This window comes from Lacerta agilis, chromosome 16 (assembly GCF_009819535.1).
Source record: "Lacerta agilis isolate rLacAgi1 chromosome 16, rLacAgi1.pri, whole genome shotgun sequence".
NCBI classification, from domain to species: Eukaryota; Metazoa; Chordata; class Lepidosauria; order Squamata; family Lacertidae; genus Lacerta; species Lacerta agilis.
The window spans coordinates 28,822,325-28,848,234 of record NC_046327.1 but is presented as its reverse complement, the minus strand read 5'-3'; the positions used below and the strand labels follow the sequence as shown (position 1 = coordinate 28,848,234).

At 42.3% G+C, this 25,910-nt stretch overlaps 1 protein-coding gene across 12 annotated transcripts in view; it reads left to right on the top strand.

Annotated features, from left to right (window-relative positions):
- POSTN (periostin) overlaps positions 1-15,548 on the top strand; it is a 51,906-nt gene extending 36,358 nt beyond the window's left edge. Inside the window, exons 17-25 of one of the 12 annotated variants that reach the window (XM_033173110.1) lie at positions 458-532; positions 2,555-2,599; positions 4,239-4,334; positions 5,058-5,147; positions 7,210-7,290; positions 7,978-8,058; positions 11,153-11,239; positions 13,140-13,181; positions 13,482-15,548. In XM_033173110.1, the coding sequence (XP_033029001.1) occupies positions 458-532; positions 2,555-2,599; positions 4,239-4,334; positions 5,058-5,147; positions 7,210-7,290; positions 7,978-8,058; positions 11,153-11,239; positions 13,140-13,181; positions 13,482-13,549 (665 nt within the window). In that variant the 3' untranslated portion in view covers positions 13,550-15,548. The remainder of the gene's footprint in view (positions 1-457; positions 533-2,554; positions 2,600-4,238; positions 4,335-5,057; positions 5,148-7,209; positions 7,291-7,977; positions 8,059-11,152; positions 11,240-13,139; positions 13,182-13,481) is intronic. The other 11 variants (XM_033173111.1, XM_033173115.1, XM_033173113.1 and 8 more) reach the window with 11 other exon arrangements.
- The last annotated feature ends 10,362 nt before the right edge of the window (positions 15,549-25,910 follow it).

Here is a 25,910-nt window from a genome sequence, read left to right as displayed (position 1 = left end):
TTATTATTTAAAAAGGACTTTGGTGGCCACAGGTTTACTAATGCCGTCAGTTGTCTTGTTAACGGGAGTACCATTGTATATGTGTCAGGAACTCTCTTCACAGATTCTTTTTCAGAGTTCGTTCACGGGGAACATCCACAAGTACAGGAAGCTCCCTGCTTCAGAAATTCTCCCTCCAATGGGTGGAGAGTGATCAGAACAGTGGCAGGAAGAAGAAATAGCATGCTTGTCCCCCTCCCCTCCCCACATGTTTAGTTTAACTCTGAAGAAGATTGTTTTTTGTTCACTGGAACAAAAAGCATGCACCGTCTGCACCTCTCAAGGGCATCACATTCCTATTTTGCCGATCTTCCATAAAACTCATTCAATCCCAGTAGGTTCCCCAATACCAATAAAAAGAATTGTGAAGGGTAGCTGTTTCTAACTCCACCAGTTTTTTGCCCTCTTTTACTTTCAGCCACCCGAATTATTAAAGTTGTTGACCCCGAGATTAAAGTAATTGAGAGCAGCTTTGAACCCAGCATCCGAAAAGGTAAAAGTGGTTGGTTAGATGGAGTAATATGAATAATAGCAGATATAGCCAAATAAAACTCACGAGGAGCACCTCAAAAACTTTGAGTTTGTTGAAAGGAAAAAAGCCCACAACGTGTTGAAATTGTGAGGTAAAAGCAAGAGATGCCACCAAAAGTTAATCTAATGAAAAAAATAGTGCTGGGTGGCCCTTTCCCTATCCAAATCGGAAAGAGGCCAATTAAAACAGATCAATTCAGAAGAACTTCCACTGCCCATTTGAAAACAATCTGTTTTGATTTTTGAGGTGGAGGCAACAAACGCTACACTCCCTTTACCTGATGGTATCTATTGGAGAACTTCCTGCTGCTCCTTTTGCAAGTGGATCGCGTGGGTTTTTTTAAATTTGTCAGTACAAATAACAAATGATCATGACAATGGATTGGACTTCCCAAGCCGCAATTCCCAACAAATCCACTTCCAATTTTTACCTTAGAAGAACACTGGAAAAAAAATGTTTTAAATGCTCTAACCTTGAATTCAATGTGTGACTTTAAAAGACTGGCGATGAAAGAATGCAGGGGAAACTTAATAAGATCAGGGTTACTTAGGCAACCAAGTCCATGCTCATTTTGTGTTCTAAAAGGGGAATACAGAGTGGGCTTAATAACACGTTGCCGCAAGCATAGACTGGGTCATATAGAGGTATAACTTAACCGAAAATGCATGTTCTTTATTATCGTTCTACTTTAAGTTCTTCAATGACTGTGTTTGTGGCTTGAAAGCGTAAGTCTGTTTCATCACATGCTCGCATCCATGCCATGTATTTAAAGCACTCTGATACCACTTTAACAGCCATGGCTTTTCTCCAAGAATGCTGGAAACTGTAGCTAGTTAAGGGGGCTGAGAACTGTTAGGAGACCCCTCAAAGATCCACGAATGTTACAACCCTTAAATGCAGATCCCAGGATTCTAGAAGGAAGCCAAAAGCAGTGACTCACATTGAGTTATGCCAAGGCCAATGACTAACGTTCAGTAATGCCAGGCTTATGGGTTAGAAACTCAGCTCCCCGAGTGGAGATTAAATAAGCAGAGAAAATAGTGAGTGCTAATCATGCCTTCTATGCAGCCAACTTGTCGCTGGCTGCCAGACTCGTCATCCTACCGCTGGCTTCGCCCCAGGGTATGATTTGTGTTGGGCAGGCTTCTCAACGTTGCTCACAATCCCACCTCCGATGACTCAAGAACAGTCCTCTTTAGAAGCCAATTCCAGCTTTTCTTTATACGCCAACAATTGCAACATTGGCAGCCACAAAAGAACACAGAAGCATTCTCCACAGGGCCTCCCAAATGTGTGGAGAGACCAGAAGATACTTGGGCCGGGAAATGTTTCAGGAAGCCATATCCCAATCATTCATTCAAAAGAAAAGACTCAGGGCTTGTCCACACCAGTGTCGAATGTGTACGTGCTGCTGTTCGACCTTCCCATTTAATTTGTGTTGTGTGCATGATGTTCTCCTCATCCAACTGGCAACTCGAAGAGGGAAAGTAAATCCAATCCAATACGAAATGCTACATGGCTGTGAATGTTGGTGATGTTTCTGGGGTGCCATGTTTTCCCTCAACTTTACTTCTATTTTGTTCCTGACAGCCGAAAGGAAAGGCTGCGGTTATAATGGGACAAAACTGGTTTCAGCTGTTGTTCTGCTCTGGCTCTGTATTTCAACATGTATTTTAGAAACAATGTGTGGAAACACAGAAGAGATTTTACAACTAGCATGAATAAGCAAATAAGCCAACGGTGGATACGATTCAAGCAAAGTTAGGCACTTTTAAGCATCACCGAATTCACTGGAAAAGTTGAGCATGTGTTTAACTCAACAGGTCCTGGTACTTAAATGTGATTAGATTATGCCCTTAGCTTTTTATCGGAGTTGGTCATATGTTTTCTTATGTTTAGATTATGAAGCCTAGTAGAACGTAAAAGTGTTTTTAAAACTGCAACCATCTGATTCTCTTGAAATGTTTCTTATCATTATCACAGAAATAAAAGTAGTTGGTGGCACCACAGTTCGAAAAGAGATTGAAGGTAACGTATCATGAAAGAGGACGACTAATAGACTTTCCATAACATCCAGCTATGAAGCAAAGCATCAAGCCTCCCCCCCCCCAAAAAAAATATTTGTAGGGCAGAAAAATCACACAGCCAGCGAGCCAAGGACCAAGCAAAGCTTCCAAGAGCAATTTGGAAAACAGAACCTTTGTACTTCATTTGACCTCGAAGAGGAAAATGCTTCATTCCCTACTTCCTATTAATGTTCTTTAAATGGCTGCTGCCACTTTTAATGTACGGTAATACTTCTGGGATGGCTCAGTCAAGAGAGCACGAGACTCTAAACCTCAGAGTCGTGGGTTCGAGCTCCATAGTGGGCAATGATTCCTGAAGTGCAGGGGGTTGGAATAGATGACCCTTGTGGTCCCTTCCAGCTGTACACTCTATGATTCTATGACATCATCAAGTGGCCAATATGCTTCTGTTGAGTTTGCAGCCAAAATATTATAGCCGCAAAAGAGCAGAGGCACAAAAGCAGCAGATGGGAATTGGAAATGTCAAAACCTTGAACCCGCCTGCACAGCTATTGTGAACAGATATCTCCCACATATTCCTATTTTTGCAGGCCTACTTAATCCATGACACGTTGGATTACACAGTTGCATTTAATGTAGATCAATTTACACCAGGATCAAACATTCTACATATTTTGGGATGCGGGTGGCGCTGTGGTCTAAACCACTGAGCCTCTTGGGCTTGCCAATCAGAAGGTCAGCGGTTCAAATCCACGTGACAGGGTGAGCTCCCGTTGCTCTGTCCCAGCTCCTGCCAACCTAGCAGTTCGAAAGCATGCCAGTGCACGTAGATAAATAGGTACCGCTGTGGTGGGAAGGTAAATGGCGTTTCCGTGCACTCTAGCTTCTGTCACGGTGTTCCGTTGCACCAGAAGCAGTTTAGTCATGCTGGCCACATGACCCGGAAAGCTGTCTGTGGACAAACGCCAGCTCCCTCGGCCTGAAAGCGAGATGAGTGCCGCAACCCCATAGTCGCCTTTAACTGGACTTAACTGTTCAGGGGTCCTTTACTTTTTTTTTTACCTTTACATATTCATGCTCTGGAATCCCAACCCAGTCTACAACAGTGGCCTCATATGTACCAGTCATGGCTTCCCCTAAAGAAATCTAGACAGTTAAAGGTGTAGGTGGTTAACTGTAGAAACTGTACATAGTTAAGGGTGTTGAGAGTTATTTGGAGAATTTTCACATAGTTCCTTGGAAAGGGGGAAATTGTAACACGGTGAGCGGAATAGGGGTCTCCCAACAACCCTCAGCACCCTTAACAAACTACAGTTCCCAGTATTTGGGGGGGAGCTATGACTGTGAAAGTGATATAAGCAGTGGTGTTTTTTTTTCTTTTAAAAAATGTTTAGGGGTACTCTCATTTTCCTACTCATATACTCATTGAGACTGCCCCTCAATGAGGCCAAACTTAGATTCACAAAATGTTTAGGGGCATATAATTCTGAAGAATTATATCCTAGTCCCAGTAGCTTTAGGATTGGCTCTGACACAAACGATTAGGAGTTATTTTTGTCAGAGGCATTTTCATTAAGCATTGTTCGCTTTGTATGTCGTATTTATAACACACCTTCCCGTTTTGAAATAATGCTTTTCAGGGCCCACTATTACAAGGCTCACCAAAGTGATTGAAGGGGACCCAGAATTTAAGCTGGTCAGGGAAGGCGAGACAGTCACTAAAGTTATTCATGGAGGTGAATTTTTCTCATGGACTGCACATTACTAACCAGAATGGTTTCGAAGAGGCAGTTCCCAGTTCTCTTAAACTGCTGGATTTGTTCTTAGCATGTGTTATAATGACGTATTGCAACTATACGATTTTATTATTAAACCCTTTGCCTCTCTTTCCCTTCTTCTTGGAATGTATTCTCTCTCTCTCTCTCTCTCTCTCTCTCTCTCTCTCTCTCTCTCTCTCTCTCTTTCATTTTGTGCGCTGAATTTTTGCTGTCTCTTTCTATTTTTGCACACCTGCCCTCTGAATTGTACTCATGAGATGAAATGTGGAAAAACTCTTTTGCCAGCTCTTTTGATTCCTTCGTATTCTAACATAAGTAGCATGTTTCTGAGAATCGTGACTGAGCCTCAAGAAACTTGGTGTTTTGTCATCCTAGCGGTGAACAACAACAAAATTGAAAACTACCTGCCAGTCTACCCAAAGGCTCAACTATTTTTATTTTTATTTTTAAATAATACATTATGTTCGTAGCTTGAGATGGTGAATATTTGACATGGGCATGCTTGGGAATGTAAATGACTTTCTTTGCACTCTTCTGCAAGGCCCCGAGTGAGAACTTTGAATCTAACCATTTCTAACATTGACCCTCTTGCCCCAATGGCTGCATAACAAGAGACAATGGGGAGAAATCGAAATAATCCAGTGAATTGACCGTCTCTAACTTTTTAAAACATCTTTATAGAGCCTAAAATTAAAAAATACACGAAAATAATTGATGGTTATCCTGTGGAAGTGACTGAAAAAGAAGTGACCGAAGAAAGAATCATACAAGGTAAAAAAAAACGAAGCGTCAAAAATACTCCCAGTTTTGAAAACAAAAGCTTTATAATGAAAAGAATGTGCACAGTTTTAAAGGTTTCCTGGTGGAGTCCACTTCTGATTCTGGGCCATTTGATGTGGTTACCAGAAGCAGAACAAACCTTTTCATAGAATATAATCTAAGTTCTTGAGAAAAGACCTGAGGAGGAGGAAGAAACAGCCCTCAGTCAAGGAATTCCATTCCCACCTTAACATTCATTGCCATCTTCCATCATTGCCATCTCATGTTCCTCTTATTTGTTAGCTGTTTGCTGCATATTTGTTTTTTGTTTGTTTGTTTGTATGCATAACAAAAATTATATACCACTTGTTTGTCATAAAACCTTAAAGTAGCTTAAAATTTAAAAAAATACAGTTTTTTAAAACAGATAGTTGAAAACTGATATTTACGGTAAAAACTTTCAAAAAGTAATTAAAAACAACAATAAACTAAAAACAGGTGCAAGCACATCCAACTTATATATGTTTAAAGCAGGTATCAGAGAGTGTTCAGTGACAGTCCTTGGCTGTAGGCAGCGCTTCACTAAAAGCTTGATTTCGTACTATTTGCAGAACAAGTATTCCGTGGCACCTTTAACAGTGCCATTTCCACAGAATGAAGAGGTCCAATGAGCATGTATAGGGTAACGCTATCCTGCAAGTAAATTGGTCCCAAGCTGTTAAGGACCAGTGCTTTTTTTCTAGGCAAAAAGTGCCGGCACTCACCAACAAGCAGGGGGAGGGACCAGCATGTGGGGGCATGGCCTAATGCCAAGGCTGGGTGGCGTGGGTGGGTTAGCTGCTTGATGCTCCCTTGCCCACCTACCCAACTACCAGGGCACTGCCGCCCTGGTGAGCAGGCCTGCCCTGCTCGGCTTTGGGATGGAGACAGCCTTCTGCTTCCCTTGAGAGCCAGTGTGGTGTAGTGGTTAAGAGCGGTAGGCTTGTAATCTGGTGAACCGGGTTCGCGTCTCCGCTCCTCCACATGCAGCTGCTGGGTGCGATGCTCTGACAGGATCCTGAAGTGCTCCTGCCTCCTTCCCTCCCAAAAGGTCGCTGTACTGAGTACCGTTGCGTACCTCCAGAAAAAAAGCACTGATGGTAACACTTTGAACTTGGCATGGTAGTAACTCAACTAATCAGTGCAGTTCTCTGAGCAAAGGTGTAATATGCTGACAGGATCTTACCCCTGGCAGCAGCAGCCTCATCCAGTGCCAGATTTATGTATAAGCTAAACAAGCTATAGCTTAGTGCGCCACTCTCTTGGCCCCTCCCAAAAAAAAAATTAAAGGAAAAAACTGGATGTACATTTCCAGAATATTAGATAAGTTCAACCATTTCTTTGATAAAATACATACTTTGTTATGTGCAAATGGCTTTAGAAAACTATTAGGTCCATAAATTACCATATAGCATATATTCAACACAAAAAACAGTGACAATTTGTTGTTGACAAAGGACAGCTGGACATATAAAGGGCCCCATTACCTTCAGTAGCTCAAACCTAAATCCGACCCTGGCCTCATCCATCCTACCATTGCATCCAGGCATCAGTTCAGGGCCTGCACGGCCTCTCCTGATCCAAATGTTATTGAAAAATAGAGCTGAGTCTCTCTTCAGCATACTGACAGCACCTTGCCCCCAAGCTCCCTCTGCATGGCACACTCAAACCACGTCACCAAATTCAGGAAAGCTGTGTGAAAAATCAGCCTCTGAGAAGAATGTGGTTGTGTGTATCGGTCGGATAATTGTAGCGCTTCTTGCAACACATTTCCCTGCACTTTCAAAAGCTGCGCTGCTCTCTTTGTTGTAAGCTATGTGTCTGTCAAACCGTCCACCAAACATGCCACCCTCCTGTAAGTTACGCTGAACGCACCTAAGCTTCTATTGAGACCTTATTCCACAATGACTTTTTTTATTACTTTCTGAGATCATTACTTTGAACAGGAAGATATGGTTACCTACAGCACAACAACGAAAATTTGGGAGGGGTTTTCCCCCCTCACATGGACCTAACTGGATCTTTTTCACTTCAGGTCCTGAACTGAAATACACCCGAATCACTACAGGAGGTGGGGCAGATACTGAGGAGACTCTTAAGAAATTGCTGGAAGAAGGTTAGTATTCTTTTTCAAAAGGGAAGTGTGGATTGTGATCTTGGCAAACTCAAGGGTTTGTTTTCTAAGGATAATAATGCTCATTATAGCAGCTCCACAACATGAATAGCGCTTATACAAGGCAGAGTCTGGAAATGACTAGGTCTTAACATTTGATCATGGGAATGGTATGCACAAAATTAACAGGATTTCAGTTTCTAAATATGATTAACAGGATTTCAAATGTCTAAATAAATGAATTTTGCGAATGTCTGAAAACTCAGATACACATCCATTTAATGTTGACAGTCACCTAAACAAGATTTTCAGCATTCATTTGCAAATGTCTGAAGCATTTAGAAATTAGCAAAATCCATCTGGAATTGGCAATATTCAAAATTGACTTTCTAGTCTCCTATCTGGTTTCAACGGGAGGCATATCTTAGTTGTAATCTGTCTTGAATTCAATATGTACTACATTAATATTTTAATTCTTGTTCAAGTGAAACAGCCAATATACTGTATATTATAGACCAGGAACACCACACTGCAACCATTTATTTCTTTTAATGAAAACAATCAGATGTTTGGCATGAGACTTTTCACTGCAATTGATAATTGTGTGATTATAAAGTAAGCTCGTTAAATGTGCTGCAACTACCAATTTCTCAATGTTCCGCATCATGCCATAAACATGTATTCTGTCAGAGGTGACCAAGGTGACCAAATTCATTGAAGGTGATGGTCATTTACTTGAAGATGAAGAAATCAAAAGACTCCTCAAGGGAGGTTAGTGAGTGTGAGACAACTAACCTCATCGTAATGAGTGCCAAGAGCTGGCAAACTGATCTTTTAAACTTTTTAAAGACTGGTTCAATTAAGCAAAATTTATGGAAGAAAAACCAAGCCTAATGCATGAAATTTTGAACTTTGAGCAATCAGCTTACCTCCACACATGTTGGAGTACAACAAAGCTTTATTTGTGCGAATCTGTTCAGTCTTTAAAAAGTTCCAAATGAGCAATGAAGATTTATTTGCATTATAAATATTCTGTGATGACTTTTGAATTTTAAGATATTCTTCCAAAGTAAGTGCAACACGTGAGAAAAGTCCAAATCTTTTTGCATTGCTCATTTTAAAATGAATATTCATTGCTCACTATTTAACTGTCAAAGGCATGTATAGCATCCTTCTTTCGAAATGACTTTTGGTTCTATGCAATAAAGCTTGGTAATTATCTTCAAGAGTACAGTGCACTCTTCTTTGTACTGATGAGCATGTTGATGCAAACTCATTTCAGTTAATAATAAAAAGGTGCAAAATTCACAGTCTGAACACCTAATGCAATAATGTGCAGCGCCATCTTGACTGCCACCATTGGCCAACTTAATGCTAGCCAAAAAAGCAGTTCTCAGTGCAACTGTGGAAGTAGCAGGTACTATTACCAGATATGGCATACAAATGTCATGCAAAATGGCTATATGGTACAGTGGTTTGGTTCAAATGAGGAATGACTGCAGCAGAACTGGGCAGTGATTCCTAGAAGTAGCATCCTAAAAACATGTGTATTACACTACAGAGGCAACCAATTTGGTGCTGTGACAATCCCATGTGTTTGAGAGATACAAGTAACACCTTTCAATGGATGTTCAACTCACCGCATGCTGTTTTGTGCCCAATCCTGGGTGTGTGCATTTGTAGGATGAGGATTTCACCACCATATGGTTGCCAGCTAGCCAATAGCGTCTGAGCATAACAAAACTGCCATACAGTATTAGTCGGGTGCACTGTATTGCCAAAAATGACATTCTGATCCTCTCTATTCTCCTTAATAATCTACTGATCACCAAGAAATAACCAGGAGAAACTGACGGGCAACTTTTAAAAAATCGAATGCTTATGTTATTAATCTGTATTCATCAATTGAATGGTTTTCCTTGTTGTGGGATATTTAGGAAGTGAAGGGAAAAAAGAATTCAAGTATTTGGACAAAGTTAACAGTAACCCTGACCCCCAAATCCAAACTATAAATTTTTATTCTTGCTCAAGTTAAAGTGAGACCACATCAGCTTCTGCTATGGTTATCTCACAGAATTAGAGTCCAGCTGGCTCTTCATTGGATCAGAGTTTGAAATCCTTATATAGTGGAGTAAATCAGGAAAGCCTTTCCTGCATGAAATTGCCTAAAGAACTCAGAAAAAGCATTTCGCAAATGTCATCTTGCAGCACAAAAATCCAACTGTGAAAGTCCCATTGAATTCAATGGGGCTCACTCTCAGGGAAGTGGGATTAGGGTTATAGGTTTAGTTTAATAAAACTATAAGAACAGGTGCTGACATATTTATTTTATCTAAGGGACCTAACTGTAGAGAAAAGAAATACTGAAAAGCATCCATTTTTATGGCATTCCACAAAGCACAAGGTGACTCCAATAGACAGTGGTTTCACAATTGTGCGATTGAGAAGAGTAGCATCTGGAAGACTGGAACCTCCCTTTAAATTTTTTTTATAAAGGATAAGTAGCTGTAGGTTGCAGGATGTGGATCTAACAGCAAGCAGGCATTTGAAGGCGGTAGCCTTCAAATTGTAACATAAGAATTGCCTAATAATCCAGTTTTCATGGTGTTGATATGGCTTATTCAAACTTATGCTATATTTTTTTAAAACAACAACAACAGTGCAATCCATTGTTTCTAATCTCTATTCTTTGCCGTTCCCCCCCCCCCCCAATATTCCAAGTGATAAATCGTGAGTACAATTAGCTCAGTGGGAGAGTGCATGTGATGGATGATGAAGATCTCAGACACACTCTGCAGAATTTCAATTTAAAACCATCTCCAGTAACAGGGCTGAGAAATGGTCCCTGCCTGGGACCTGGGAAGCCTCTGAGAGAATAGAGTCCTGGGTCAGATGGTCAAGTAGTGAGCCACAGACTATGCAAAAAGAGCCAGTGTGGTGTAGTGATTAAGAGCGCTAGACTCATAATCTGGTGAACTGGGTTCGCATCTCCACTCCTCCACATGCAGCTGCTGGGTGACCTTGAGCTAGTCACACTTCTTTGAAGTCTCTCAGCCCCACTCACCTCACAGAGTGTTTGTTGTGGGGGAAGAAGGGAAAGGAGAATGTTAGCCACTTTGAGACTCCTTCAGGTAGTGATAAAGTGGGATATCAAATCCAAATTATTCTTCTTCTTCTTCTAGAATCTCTGGCGTAAAACCTGAAATATCAAAAAAGTGATCCACTGAATTCTTTTTTCCTGTTCTTCTTGCAATTGTGAAGTGGCTACTATAAACCAAATCCTTGATTCGTTTATTTGTCTTTGTTTTTATTTTTATTTTTTTCACTTTGCTTCGTTTCTTCCAGCCCTTCTTTTCCTTTGACTGCCGTGAGAGATCCATATAATTCTTTGAGACATGCCTAGACCCCACCCACCCCACTCCCATACACAGATATAAACAAACACATGATTTGCATGATGCGATCATGATGGCGATGGCTCCACAGACATTCTGGACATCAACCGGAGCTGTTTCTCCCCAGTTCAAACTGGAACAAAAATTCTTCCCTTGCCTACGGAAACACAACAAGCCCTTTGCAAGTTGTGAACCACACCGTTAAGATGATTGCAGTGTAAACTAACAACAGTGCGTGCTCGTTGCACATTTGGGGAAACATGCCAGGTGTTGAGGCAATGCTTGGAATAGAACAGAGGATTTGTCACTTCTAAGAAAATATTTCGGAATTTGCTCATTTGCTCATGTTGCACCCATCCACAGCCTCTTCAGATGTAACATTTCAAATATGGACCACTTCCCTGTTTTGTTTTGTTTTTTAAAAAATATACCCACTCTTAACTGGCAATTGTTTTTAATGCCTGTTGTAGCTGGATCTGAGTACACCAAGGTTACTAAAGTAATTGAGACAGAGCCACAGATTATCGAGACAGAAATAAAGAAAATTCATCTGGAAGGTTAGTTATGCAGCAATATGGAACCATCCTCTTATCCAAACAATTGTTGTGAGTGAATTACTTGCATGGAAATCAGGACCAGACCTAGAGAATACGGAATTGTTTATTTCCACCCTATACTTTCTAACCCAGTTGTTTACGTAGCCTATTGGCATGAAATGACTTTGTTCTGTTCACCAGTTTAAAGTTGCAGTGTTCTGTATATTTACAACTTACTTGAATAATTTATTAGTCATTAACAAACAAACAAAATCTGTTTCAATTATTCTAACCCCCATAAAGGGATGTTAAGCGTTTCTCATAGTTCCGTTCCTTTTAATCTTCCAACAAGACGACAATATACCTGTCATCTACTATGTATATTAAGTTGTGCTCGCTGAATATGTCATGTCAAGGATTTGTTCAAGACATATTGCATGATTAAACAGAATACTAATTGCTAATAGTTTGGCCAAACTGCGGGAGGCAGTGGAGGATAGGGGTGCCTGGCGTGCTCTGGTCTATGGGGTCACGAAGAGTCGGACACGACTGAACGACTGAACAACAACAAAATTGCTAATAAAGATTTTATTTATTTTTTTGAGCCAGGTCTTAATTGAAACTTATGCAGAATGCCTGTTCAAAAATATGCAGGTGTTTCATTAGCCCAAGCCAACTAGAAAAATTGGAGCTGGTACCCAGAAGGGATGTGGGGGGGGGGGGGAATGTGGAAAATTTCACAGTACTGTAATGTTATTTTTAAAAGAAAGAAGGAAGGAAGGAAGGAGGGAAGGAAGGAAGGAAGGAAGGAAGGAAGGAAGGAAGGAAGGAAGGAAGGACGGGAAAGAGAGAGAAAGAGAGAAAGAGAGAGAAAAGAAAGAAAGAAAACAAACAAAGAAAGAAAGAGAAAGAAAGAAAGAAAGAAAGAAAGAAAGAGCTCAGCAATACAAGTGGGCAGTTGGTATTTTTGACAGCATCGCCATTGATAAATTTTTATTTCTATTATCAGCCTGTTAAACTGTAGCATCCTGCCCCTACAGTGCTTGGCTGCTACAGTGCGAACCTGCATGTACTCACGCTTCTGCCTGCAGTAACTTAAAAGCACTGGCTTCCACTTCATTATATCTTATTTTCTTCCTCCAAATTATGGACTCATGCCATTGCCTCAGTCTCTTCCATTCGGAGGGATTTACAGGTGTTTAACGTTGTTTGGCTCATAGCTCTGTATCACCGCTTTCTAGGACTGTGGATAGAGAACCCAAAGCTCTGGTCAACAGTGCCATGCACTATGGTGTGTGTGTGTGTGTGTGTGTGTGTGTGTGTGTGTGTTTCAGCAGCCCCTCGTGCCAGAAGGCAGAGACCTATTTTGTTTTCAATTTTTTTGAAAAGTGAAAAATCCACCTGGACATGTTGGAGTGCTTTACTATGTTTAGAGTAGTTTTTATTGGATCTCAGTCTGTATCTATAATTGCACACAGTGGCCTAGATATCACTGAGGTGGTAAATCTATGTTTGGGTGGTACTACGTTTGAATTAAAGGAGGGGCTCAAAATCACTGAGTGTTCCTTGGCGGAGGGAGGGGGACCCTACACATAGAAATGTAGCATATCAGGGACAAAACTAGGCTAGAGCTCTTCTGCCTGACATGCCGGTTTTTTTTCTGTGTGCAGATGCTAATATGTTTTGGAAAGTACTCTGATCACTCAATAATATCTGCCATCAGAGCAGCAAGTAATCTATAGATCATGTGAAATATATTGTGTAGTAAAAAGCATTTATTATTCATCCAGTGTCTTAAACTGAAAAAGAATTCGTCAGCTTTAAATTTTTGACATTTCGGAAGATACCTTACCGCACTGTTTCAAACCTCTACAATAAATAATGCAAGATTGCAACACTGTTTTCTGTTTCTTCTTTTTAGAAGCACCTGTTAGAAAAGTACAAACATCCAGAAGAACACAAGGTATGAGGAGGAACATAACACTGCAGTATTTATTTCTTAATCCTTTAGGCATTTATATTGTGTGCAATCAATTGTGTCTTTTGGGTGGTTTGCGATGGTTTGTTTTTGCTTTTGTTTTAATGTGTGTTTTGTGTTCTCCTTTTGTATTTTCCTGTTGTGAACTCCCTTGGGATCTTCAGATGAAGGGCTGCATGCAAATTTTAAAAATAGCAGCTGCAGCAGCAGCTACAACAACAACAACGTATAGGAATGGGGCATTAGTTTACCTTAATAACATTTGTTCTCTTTTTTGGTCCACAGGCTCACCACGGAGAAGAACAAGGCTCGTCAGACCTGCGAAAAAGCAGACTGTACAGAAAGAGAACTGAAGCTCTGAAGAAAAGCAAAAAGAAAAAATCATAAGGGAAAACTAACCAAATCACTTGTTCCCATTAACAATTGGGCATAGCATCCTCTACCCCATAAAAGCAGACGGGAGTGCATATGGGGGGGGGGGGAAGCACTTCCTAAAAGATGCATTAGCTGGTACGATCCCAATGAGCAGGGATCAACTCAAAATGTACCCATTTCCATGAATCCGAACTCTATAATTTAAATGCATTCCGCCTGCAAGTAAATAAGCTTTAAAGTGAGAAAATCCAAGAGTGTAAGCTATGTAAATGTATCACCTTTAGATCAGCAAAAACCATGCGATTCATGTTATTAAATACTATTATGACACAGACGTTACCTTAGAAATCATAATAAACTTTAAGCAATGACATAGGATCTTCGCTTTCATCACTGCGTAAAACATTTGCTAGCGAAGCTGAGAGATTCTCTCTCCTGCACTCTCCAAAGGTGACTCTCTCAAAACGCGAGCGTTCAGGAGTGTTCTTGGATCGATTACCGTACTGGCTATCTAAGGTCCCAAATGAAAATAAACTTACAGTAAACACATTAGCGTAATTTGGTCCATGACCGTAAAAATAAATTCATTCATTCAACACATTAGCTTCCGTTCAGAGATGCCCGCATTAAGCAGCAGACAACATGCTTAAACACCGGCGCTACCGTTCACCTGTTAGAGGTGCAAAAGGTGGTGGACATTGTATGAATTTAAACTCCCCATATTTTCAGCTGTGTACATGTGGGGATGTTGAATGTGGGTTCTACCTTTTGTATATTCTTTTGTACTATCGTTTTTTTTTGTACATATAGGAACCAGCCCGAAACCAGCACGCAGAATCTGTTTATGAGTCAGGCTGATTTGATTAGAAGCAAGAGATGCTCTTTTGTTTTAAATATTGTACTCACATACCGATACCAAAGTATAAAATACATGCACCTTCCATTCGTTGATAAGGGCAGATTGAATTTGAAAAAACAACAACACATTTTTTGTTCAAATGTATAGAAATGGGAGGCAGAGCCTTTCCTGATTTACAGAATTCAATGGAGCTTATTCATAGGCAAGTGGGGTTAGCATTGCAGCCTTGTGTGTATTTTACTGAAGAAAATAGTTGTTTATATGTACGTTCCCCGTATCCCAACTGATGCAACATTCATTTACATATTGTACTTCCTGTAGCTGAGTACAGAATATGAAGTGGCCCTTCATTCCAGGGATGTTAACCGAATTAGCTTTTAGGCATGCTTATAGTTGACGCCATTTCCCTCTGGTTGAAACTAAACATGAGAAGCAGCAAGATTGACCTGCAGTAGGATGATTCGATAGATTTGAATTCGGAAAAAGATATGCTGTTGACTTCAGCGGGACTTAAACGATTTATATTTAAGAACTTTGGCTTGTCTGGTTTGTGAATTTGACTCTCTTGCTGAAGTCCTCTGCTTCGTGGAATGTGTATTCCTGTGGAAATAGTGATCCCTGGTGTATTCAACAGGTCCTATTCATGAGCCATTGTACTAAGTAACCCACATGAATTTAAAAAATTAAAAGGAATATATCTCCACTGTAGCATTTTAAGTACAGGAGACAATTGTAAGGTTTGTGAAACATTAGCCTTTAAAAAGCCTGCTTTGAATTGTTGAATTCTAAAACAATCAATGAAATGCATGCAACAATTTCTTCTTGTTCAGGAAGATACATATCAACTGGTACTTGGTCCGGAAGCCTTTGCATAAAGGAACCCCTGCCAATTTCCATTATTGATGTGGGCGTTGTTTGTAAATTGTCGTTTTTTATCACTCGTTTCTTTGCTTCTTCTCCCATACTTGTCAACCATGCAATAATCTTTGTAAAGGGAGTGACAACATTTCATCAAGGTGCCTTAATTCTGCAAAGTGTGGTTTAAAAGAATTACAGCGTGTGCCTTTATATTTTTGTTTTGAAACACATATTCATTAAATAAATTTGGCTGAATTGTGGGGCTTTTGTAGTCAATATCTTACGAGCAAGCAAACATTCGTACTTGAAAAAATTGCATGTGCCAATCATTTTTGAACAGTACTCTGTGCAACCACTGAATTATTGAGTTAGATCAATAATGACCAACAAGCTTCCTTGATTCAGTTACAGGTGGGTAGCCGTGTTGGTCTGCCATAGTCGAAACAAAATAGAAAATTCTTTCCAGTAGCACCTTAGAGACCAACTGAGTTTGTTCTTGGTATGAGCTTTCGTGTGCATGCACACTTCTTCAGATACCTTGAAACATGGTGAGGCTCAGCAGGCCTAGATAGTGCTTTGCAAGAACTGAGTGCTCCAGAAATCTCTGAAATTCTGTGGCAGGCACAAAGGGGTTCCTTGGTACGGGAAAGGCTCTCTCAACATTTGAAAAACGTTGACATATATTTATTCCTATTCCCCTTTAATGTATTGTCCATAAAAGCATTGTAAAGCCAAGGTCCAGTAGGTATGGGGGGGGGAGCGAGGCTCCTGCAACCCTTTGTGCACTCCTGCCAAATGCTGAATTAAGTCTGGATGATTTTGCTAAAGCCCACCCAAAATGCCAGATACCAACGTTAATTCAAAAGCAAGTTTCGAGGAATCTTTGCAAGTGGCCATGACTGAGTCCTCTTGCAATCAACCAATGACAGCCCTATCCCGAAGGGAACATGATGCTGTCCTACCTGACATAATGTGTGCCGTGCTCTCTGCTCAGAGTCAAAAGTCATGGAGCCCCAACGCAGTGGTGGTTGGTGCCCAGGGTACCTGGCAGAGTTGCTAGGTAATCCTGGTGGCATGGCCAATGAGTTCAAGAGCCATGGCTATTTGCTCTTGCTCTTTCCCCGTCTTCCACCCTCACAAACATACTGTGGATGCAAGCATTTCAGTTGCATGAGTACTTTGCACCTTTCTATTCGGAAGGTGGTGGACTCTCCTTCATTGGATATTTTAAAGCAGAGGTTGGGTGGTCATCTGTCAAGGATGCTTTTGTTTAGATTTCTGTATTGCAGGGGGGTTGTCCCTTCCAACTCTACAATTATGCAATTCTAAAGCCGATCAGCTGCACAAGTACTTTGGACCCAACTTAACTGAAGTAATTCCCACTGAACTCTACGGCGGTTGCTCCCTAATAAGTATGTAAAGGATCGCAGCCAAAACTGGTTAGTATTAAAGGTGCACAGCAGAACTGTTGACTAGGTCCCCCATACATTTCCAGACCTATAGGAAAAGATTATGATCCCCCAGAATGTGAAATAAGGTGGAACAGTGCCAGTACAAAAGTATTCTGCGCCCTAGTAAACTCTGATCCTTCACTCGTCATATAACACTCTGCACATTTGCAGAGGGACCACACTTTCTGCTCGCCCCACATCCTTCAGGGAAGCTGAGGCCCACTTCAAGATTAAGGTGGAAGGAAGTCCATGCCACCTCAGAAGGCAACAGCTCTAGGTCACATCCCACACATAACACCATCACTCCCCATTTTCCTACAGCCCTTTGAAAGTGGGTGAAGGGAGGCTTAAATGGGCCAGTTTACCTGGAGGGAAAGGTGTGGGTAATGGCAGGGTTTGGATCCTGTCTGCTCTTTCCATGCCCTCCCCTCTTCTTCAGTTGCTGCCTCCTCTGCTTGGACAACCCAGTGGCTGCAGCTTCCCAACACCATCTGAGCTTGTCTCCTCTTTTCTTGACAGTAGGGAGGCGGCGAGCCATTGGGGTGACCCCGAGAAGGGGAAACTGGGGCGGGTGCATCAGGCAGGAGCAAAACACAGCCCAGAGGAGTGGTGATGGGGGCAGCAGCCCTCAAAGGTGCAAAATATTATAAGCGCCTTTCAAATTTTACTGGCCTTCAAATTTTGCCACCCTTAAAATGTTGCTGCCCTAGGTAGAAGCCCCATTCATCTGGAGGTTAAACCAGCTCTCAGGTGGAGTGATATTAAGTGGCCTGGGGTCTAGGCAATAATGTTTAAAATCACCACTCAGCTATGGCGCTCGCATTGAGCTAGTCACTGTTTATCTGACTAACCTATGTCACAGGGTTATTTTGAGGATAATATGGGGAAAGGGATATCCAAGAATACCAGCTTGAGATCCTTGGAGGCTAGATGGGATGGATATAAACTCAGTACTGATAAATAAAGAATAATAATGATAAAAAGTCTGCCCTCCCTGATTCTGGATCGGGGAAGAATTATGGATACAACCAGGAGAAAATGTACATAGATAGACTAAGTCTGCAAAAGCATTGAAGGGTTGTTGTGCTGTCCAAACCACACCTGATGTTGGGACTTACTTTTGAGTAAACATACAAAGAGTAAGGCTGCAGCCCTAAACCCACTTAGCTGGGAGCAAGACCCATTCATTCAATGGGATTAACCTCCAAATAGACATGTTGAGGACTGTGCTATAACGGTGTACCTGCCATATACATTAATTAAACAACAGTTATTTACTGTGTTGGATAGTGCAACAATGGTGGAATCTACACACATATTAAAGAATGCTGTGAAAATGCTTCTTTAAAAAAACGTTTTGAAAAACACATTGAATTTGGCATAGCTCAGTGTCGCCGTCTGGTGTGACATTTGTATATCGCACTTTACAACACATTTAAAACGTTTTATTTGCAGCTGTCTAGCGGAGTCCTATATGTGCAAAGACTAACCTGAGTGTAAGCCCCACTGAGTTCAGTAGGACTTACCTCTGAGTAGACATGGTTAGATTCAGGAAGATGGAGACCATATATTCCTAGCTTTATAGATGTGGACTTCAAGGAAACAGTTCTGAACATGCTCAGAACAGACGTATGATTATACTAGAGGCTGGTGGTGGGCGTTCCTGGATTACCCTCATGACAACAGGAGGGAGTGGGAACCTACACAACCGGGGCTGGTTACGCAGCGAAATAACAATTTCACATGGTTTAATGGCTGGAGTCAGATGGGAGTAACCTACGGTAATTGCCATAGTAGTACTTTTGGATTGGGATCGGCTGAATGGTGCAGAGAGCTAATTGGCCAGAGAAGATTGTGTGGCTTTGAGATTTGGGGGGTTGATGACTGTTTTTGTTTTTTAAACTTGACCTTGACTTTGGCAGGGCCCTTCTCCAGTAGCCCTGCTCAAAGAACCTTCCACTGCTCCAGTGTGGTCATGACATTCAGAATGAACCGGATCTCTTTAATGTGAGGGAATGCTCTGCGTGTGCACCAAAGCCCTTGGTTTTTGCAAAGAAACTGTTCTACTTGGAAGGACCTCTGAACGGTGCTTCCAAAGAAATCAAGATGAAAAATCAGTTTAATTTGGGCGGTTAGTCTAATGCAGAGTAAACTGGCTTTTAATTCGCCATGTAAGACCTGATTTGTGGAGAAGAACATGACAGCAGGACTACTGCACTTCTTAGAAAACCAGGGTTCTTCCTAGAAAACTAGCTATAAACTAGTTTGAAACTTCTGGCTGGTTGGCTCTGCACATGCCACCTCTTCTGGGACAAGTTGGGACTTACTTAGCTGCAGAACAAACTTTGTACTCAAGTGGAAGAATGATTACAGCCCGTTCCAAACAGCTGTACTTTTCATTCTGCCTTTAATTAACCCCAAGTTTTACTTAATTCCTAAAATAACTTCCTGGGGAATATGGTAATTTTGACATATAATCATGCCCAACAAGATTCTTCACCTGTTCAAATTAACGAGTTTCATTTTTATGGAAGAAGTTCACCAAATGTCAGGCATTTAAGGCCTTGGTCATGCTGGCCCAATCTCTTCTGAGTCACATGGATTTGGTCAGGTTACTCTAGCTCACGTATTAAAAGTAATCCATGTCTGTAATGGAAAGAAGAGCCGGATGGTTCAGGAAACGGTGATAATTGAATAATATTCAAAGGTAAAGGGTAAAGGGACCCCTGACTGTTAAGTCCAGCCGCAGACGACTCTGAGGTTGCGGCACTCATCTCGCTCTATAGGCCGAGGGAGCCAGCGTTTGTCCAAAGACAGCTTCCAGGTCATGTGGCCAGCATGACTAAGACGCTTCTGGTGAACCAGAGCAGCGCATGGAAATGCCGTTTACCTTCCTGCCGGAGTGGTACCTATTTATCTACTTGCACTTTGACATGCTTTCAAACTGCTAGGTTGGCAGGAGCAGGGACCGAGCAATGGGAACTCACCCCATCACGGGGATTCAAACCACCAACCTTCTGATCGGCAAGCCCTAGGCATTGTGGTTTAGACCACAGCACCACCCGCGCCCCGAATAATATTCAAAACAGAGGGCAAATCCAACCTGGAGGTTTGAGCTTGTTTCCTTAAATTTATATCCCACCTTCTTATTACATCATGTAGGCCAAGGTGACATACCTGAGATTCCCAAGCAGTCATACATCCAGGCATTGACCAGACCCAGACCTAGACCTCCAATGAACAATCATGGTGTGTTACTAGACCCCACCTCCTCTCTTCAGCAAGGGGGGCATTTTTTCACAAGCAACTTCTGTCCACTTTGGCAGGCACTGAGACCCATTGCTACTCTATTAAAGCCCCCACCCTTCAATCATTAACCTTCAGGAATCCGGGACTTCCGGCGGCGGCGCCATAGCGGGTGGTCGGGGCTGCTTTGGCTGCGAGGCGCCCGGTCCACCCCGGGGGTTAGGAGCCCCGCAACCGCATAGCGGGGCTCCGGTTGGGGTGCGGGAAGAGCGTCCCGCACCCTGGGCTCCCCGGCTGAGCCCGTTGTGGCTCCGAACCCTTCCCCCGCACCCCCTGTAAAGGGGGAGTGGGGGTGAAGGGACCACGGAGCCGGGCTATAGGGGATATGCCCCAACCGGGGTGACATTGCGGCGATAAATCCCGAGATGAGCGTCGAGTTCTACCTGCGATGTATAGCTCCGAAGAACCCGGTGGTCGTAAGTACCAGATTGGACTAAACAATATGCGTTTTGAGCGATCCGGGGGGAAGAAGAAAGGCAGCCTGCCTCTCTCCCTTTGGTTAGAAGAAGCTAACCAGTTTGAGTGACTGTTGCTAATGAATGGATTACAAAGTATTTAAATTTTGAAGAGTGACACTGTTACAATCCCCCTTTGGGGAGTAAAGGAGCGAAAGATATCTCCGTTTTAAAGTTTCGATCTTTGCGTCCTGGCTTCAAAAAATGGCGACGAAAAGTTCCAACCGAGGTGGAAAACAACCTTCACAAAAGGAAGGACATGGAGATAGGAACTGTAACATGACACTCACCCCTACCCCCTCCTTTACTATGCTGGGCTTTGTCTGTAAACTTGTTTTGAACTCCACTCTGATGGATGAACAAAGGCTACTTGAGTTGAGGCTGGAGATTCTTTGTCGGAAGGTGAAAGCCTTGTGTGGGGGCTTGAAAAAAGATGAATTTCCCACAGAGGAGGCTTTTGAGTATTTTGACACTTTGGAAGAAAACCTCTGCAATGAGCTGAGAGGGTTGACAGGAAGATGGAGAGAAATGACAGGGCTACTCTGGAGAAAAGATTTCGTTTTTGGGGGTGGCAGCCCCAAGACGGCGACAAGTTTTGTTATATCCAGCCCCCGAGGTGTGAGCTCGAGGGCATGGGACAAAGAATTAAGAAATTCTCAAGAAGAAATGGCACGGTTTGGAGTAACAGAGCAGCCGGGAAAAGGGGAGTTGGACACCCTGAAGTTCGTTGCAAGGAGCGTTTGGAACTGCGCCTGGTTCTGTGGCTATTCGGGGAAAGAAGGCAACTGGAAATTGGACTCTGGCACCATCAGGAGAAAGACAATGGATAGACGGGGAGTGGGGTGATGCATTTAAGTTGAATATAAAACGGTTGGATACGGTAATTCGAATCAGGAGTGAAGACCGGTGGCGTATTTAGACTGTTCGTTTTTAAATAAGTAAAGGAGATGTCAGAGGTTCTATGTTACTAGCAGCAGATTATAGGATAGAAGAATAAGTAAGGAATAAGATAAGAATTATCCATGAGGATTTACGATGTTGTATAATAATAATGGGGTATTAGTAAGAAAACTAATATAAGATGAATCATAGATAAGGCGGAGTAAAATGACTACTATATGTTATATATAAAATCATGTTTAAATTTTGTTTTTTTTTAAAAAAAGAAGTGGTTAAAATAAATAGATTAAGGGGATAAACCAAAGGTGAAAAGGCAGGGGAAGTCTGGTCAAGAGTTGGAACAAGAAATTTCTTTTTTTTTCTGAAGAGAAGTTTAATGAAGAAGAAGAAGAAACTTGGCAGTGTTTGTATTTGTTTTGGGTGTGTACAGGATTTGTATGTGCATAAATGTTGGTGTGGGTATGGGTTTGTGTTGTAATAAGAAAAATGTTAATAAATTCTTATAAAAAAAAAAAAAAACCTTCAGGAATCCTTCAGGGACACAGCATTTAGCCTCGAAAAGTGTTGCAGTGGTTCACCAAACCAGTTGATCCCATTTGGAGGCCATCTGGAACAGCCATCCTGGATGTAAGTCAGCAGGTGCAGAGGACAAAGAAATATGATTTATTCAACACCATTGCCACCACTTCAAAGGTCTGAAAAGAAGGGCTTTGGTTTCAGTCATCTACTGCCACAATTCAAGCCATATACCAGTTTGCTTCATGATACCAGTCAAAGAGCCAGGCATCTCTAAAAGGCAGGAGGGGAGGGGGTACCAGAGCATCTGGCCCTTTTAAATTGCTTCACCTCTTGTTGCTGACGTGTCGTGTGGTCACAAAACTTTGAGGGGGGTGGCCCTTTTATTGAAAATTGTGGGGGGGGGGGCTGGGGCCCCTACTTAGTGTGCCTGCCTCAGGAAGATAGTTCCAGGCTTTCAGGGTTGGTAAAAATCCCCCCTAACGGTTGCAAACAGTGTTGGAAATATGATAAAGCACACTGGGAAGTGGAAAATGCTGATTGAGAGTGAGGGCAAAGAAATTGTCTATAAACCACGAAGTCAGCGTGTTCACTACATAGTAGCTGATTGGCTGAGCTCTCCAATGGAAACCTTATAGCAAAAGGAGGGTGAAGGGCACACAACTGCAGAAGCGACCTTAAGTAACATGAAGATAATCACAAGGGAGAAACACCCACATCATCTCCTCTCATCAGAAACCATTTGTTTCAAGTGGGCCTGCTCTGAGGTAAAGCTGCGGTCTGAGAATTGCAGCCCGGCTATTCCAACGCTGTCGGTTTTTGTGAACACCAAAGATGGGTATGTCATATAACTTTCCATAATTTATGCTGGATGGGAAACTATGCAAAGGACTTTTGCTTCCAGGTTCTTTTTTTGTTTTGTTTTTTGTTTTGAGAAATATGGTTTGCATTAATTCTTGGGTTATGATTCTGTGTGAATAACAGACTGTCAGATATGTCAATCTGCGGCAAAAAGCTCCAATTGAGCATTCATGCATGCTGTATTTATTTATGATACAAAAGCCTATCGAAGGTTGATCAATGACTCGTCAATGTCCTTCACATAAGAGAATAATTGCCTACCTTGCTGGGTTAGATAAAATTTTGGATCATCCCTGTCCAGTCACAGCCTTCTGAGAAGCCCACACAGAGAGCATGAAGGCAACAGTTCTGCTCTCTTTCTGCCCACCATCTGTTCCTCAGAGATACAGTGCTTCTAAACATGTAGGTTCCAGTGATAGCTATTGTGAGACTTCTCTTCCACCAATTTGTGGATCTTTTGGCCTAGCGGCCATTCCCATCCACATGGGCCAACTTTTACAGGGCCCACTTACCTGTCAGGCACTTGGGAACCGTAGTCTTTGCCAGCAAAATGCCAAGCATATGTCTAACAACGCTGCCTTCTGCAGGGACTGGCTGCGTGCTTGGGTTCCCTACATCTTATTGTTGTACACCAGCTGATGGATGGTGACTTAACCCCATTCTCTACAGGGATTGGCTGTGTGATCGAGTTTAAATCGGGAGGGGTGGTCCTCAAGGTATTGGTCCAAGCCAGGTTTGTTGAGCCTAGAAACCCAATCTGTAGTCAATGCAGCTGGGCCTGGATCCGCAGGAGGCAGTTTCCATGAATCTGTTGCAGCTGTGGGCAGCACACATAAGTATTTTGCAATATCCTATGTGTGAACAGACATTTGAAAATGCCTATTATGCATCCCTGGCACCATAAAAAGAAAGATAAATTGAAATGGCTAGATTCCCCGGCTAGGGAAATTGATGATCTGGAGACAATTTTCAAGTTTGCCCAGAACAATAAAAGTCTCCTACAGTTTTTAATCAACTCAGGAGATAAACACAATAAAAGTTTGTCCAGCCAAACAGAATTTATGCTCAGCAGGCACAACAAAATTATTATGAATGGAGTGACATTGTGGATGAACACCTCGTCAGGAGACGCAGGGCAGAAGGAATTAATAATTCTATTTCTCTCCTGGGGGGGAAATGGAATATTTGCTATCCTCAGTTCTGTTCAAGCAAATCTATCAAATTCCACATAAACCAACCTGCCTTCCGATACTTTAACTTCAGAACAAGTGTTATTTGTGGGCTAAGACATCTCAATAAAAAAGATTAAGTGAGCTATGAACACAGCTTGACGGGCAGAGGAGAAGCTGATTGACACTTGTCAGAGTACAAAGGAGGTTGCTGTAACCACTGATCAGCTGATTACTGGTTACAGTAACCTCCACTGAAGATGCTCCAATTGACGCTGGGAGCGTGGAGCCTTCAAAAAGGTTCCATGTTATCTTCTCTGCACCTTCAAACCGGCCCCCAGCAACTGCAGACAGCTGATTGTCACTTACAAAGAGCCCCTTTGAAGTCTCTGCAGAGGGGAACCTGCCCCTAAGACCAGAGCATTTTGCCCTCTTCAGAGAAAGAAGTTTGTATTCAAGGTGCTTCCTCAAGTGCCTTGAAAACAAACTGCTTCCCTAGAAAGAATAGGGAGAAATGCTCCGTTTTAAAAGGGAATGAGCAGGTGATCGTGTGTTGAATTACAAAAACCCACCCAGCCAAAGTAGGTGGACTGGGTGGGACCCTTGCTGTCTGAGGTGAGATCTGGCAGCCCCCCTCCCCCAAAAGGAAACAATTTCTTGGCCCTTCATTGTGCAAGGGGGGATTACAGGTGGTGTTCCTACCAGCAGTGTGCAGGGGCAGGAAGGCAGATGGAGACAGAGGTGTTCTCCTGGCAGAAGCTCCTGGCAGAATGTGAGTGAGTTGGGATGAGGTGGCAGAATCAAGGACAGGGGCACTTCGGGTTGATAGCAGAGGACCCACTCCCCCAAGTCAGTGTTGTTTTGCCTCAGCCCATTCACATCCTCCCAAGAGCAGCGCTATTGCTATTGCCATTGCAACTGGCTGCTTATTTTAACCAAGTGTCTAGATCTAGACTGAAATCACCTTCACAAATACAAGGAGAAAGTATGTGAGCAGCAAACCTCACTCCTCAGTGACGTAGCATGGGTTGTCAGCATCCGGGACCACACAGAGGGTGGGGATGAGGGAGGGGAACAGACAGAGTACACATGCACATTTAACTACCTAATGGCATCCATGTCACCCACGAGATTGCAGCCACAAGTTTAAGAAAAGAAGAGTTGTTCCATTGTCTGGAGAGGTCACTTCCTGGTTTGCATGGAGAAGTTGTTTCTGAAATAAAAAAGAGGTTGCAATTTAAAATTTCCAAAAATAGACAAAAACAAAAAAAACCAACCCCACAAAGCATTCCTTAGCCGACTTCCTATACTCTCCTTCCATGGTTCCTTTTATCTCCTCTTCCCCCTGTGTTTCCTTGATTCACCCCATCTATTGTAACTACTTTTATAAATTTATTTCCTACTCTGCTGGAAATCTTACCATCTTGCTAGTGAAATAAACAAAATTGGCTCTTATTCTCTTATGGGGTACACAAGAGCCATTGTAGAATCCTTTGCAGGTTCTCGATCGGTAGGAGTAAATAACAGAGGCCAACCAGAGAATATTTAGAAGCAAAGCAGTTAGTAAGATTAATCTTTATTTTCTGTTGCAACAGGGTTGACCTCCCCACACACAGGAGAGCCATGCGTGCAACCACTTACAAAGACATTTCAAAAATCCCCCCTGTAGTCCAGCCCCACCCCCAGAAACCTCACACATACATCACAGAAGGGGTGTAGCCCAAGACCACCACCCCCCCAGATACCTTATGCCTACATCACCAAAAGGGCAGTCTCCAACAAATTTCAACAGAAATCTGAGAAGTTTGTTTTTCTCCTGCTTGTCAATTTATATGATAATGTCTTATCTGATTGTTTTCCTGGGTAGCCAGGCCATTCCTTTGAGATGGCAATCACTCACCCCCTCCTTCCTTGCAGAGACCCATTTGGTAAACATTTGGTCAGTTTTGAGAGTCAAAATGGTG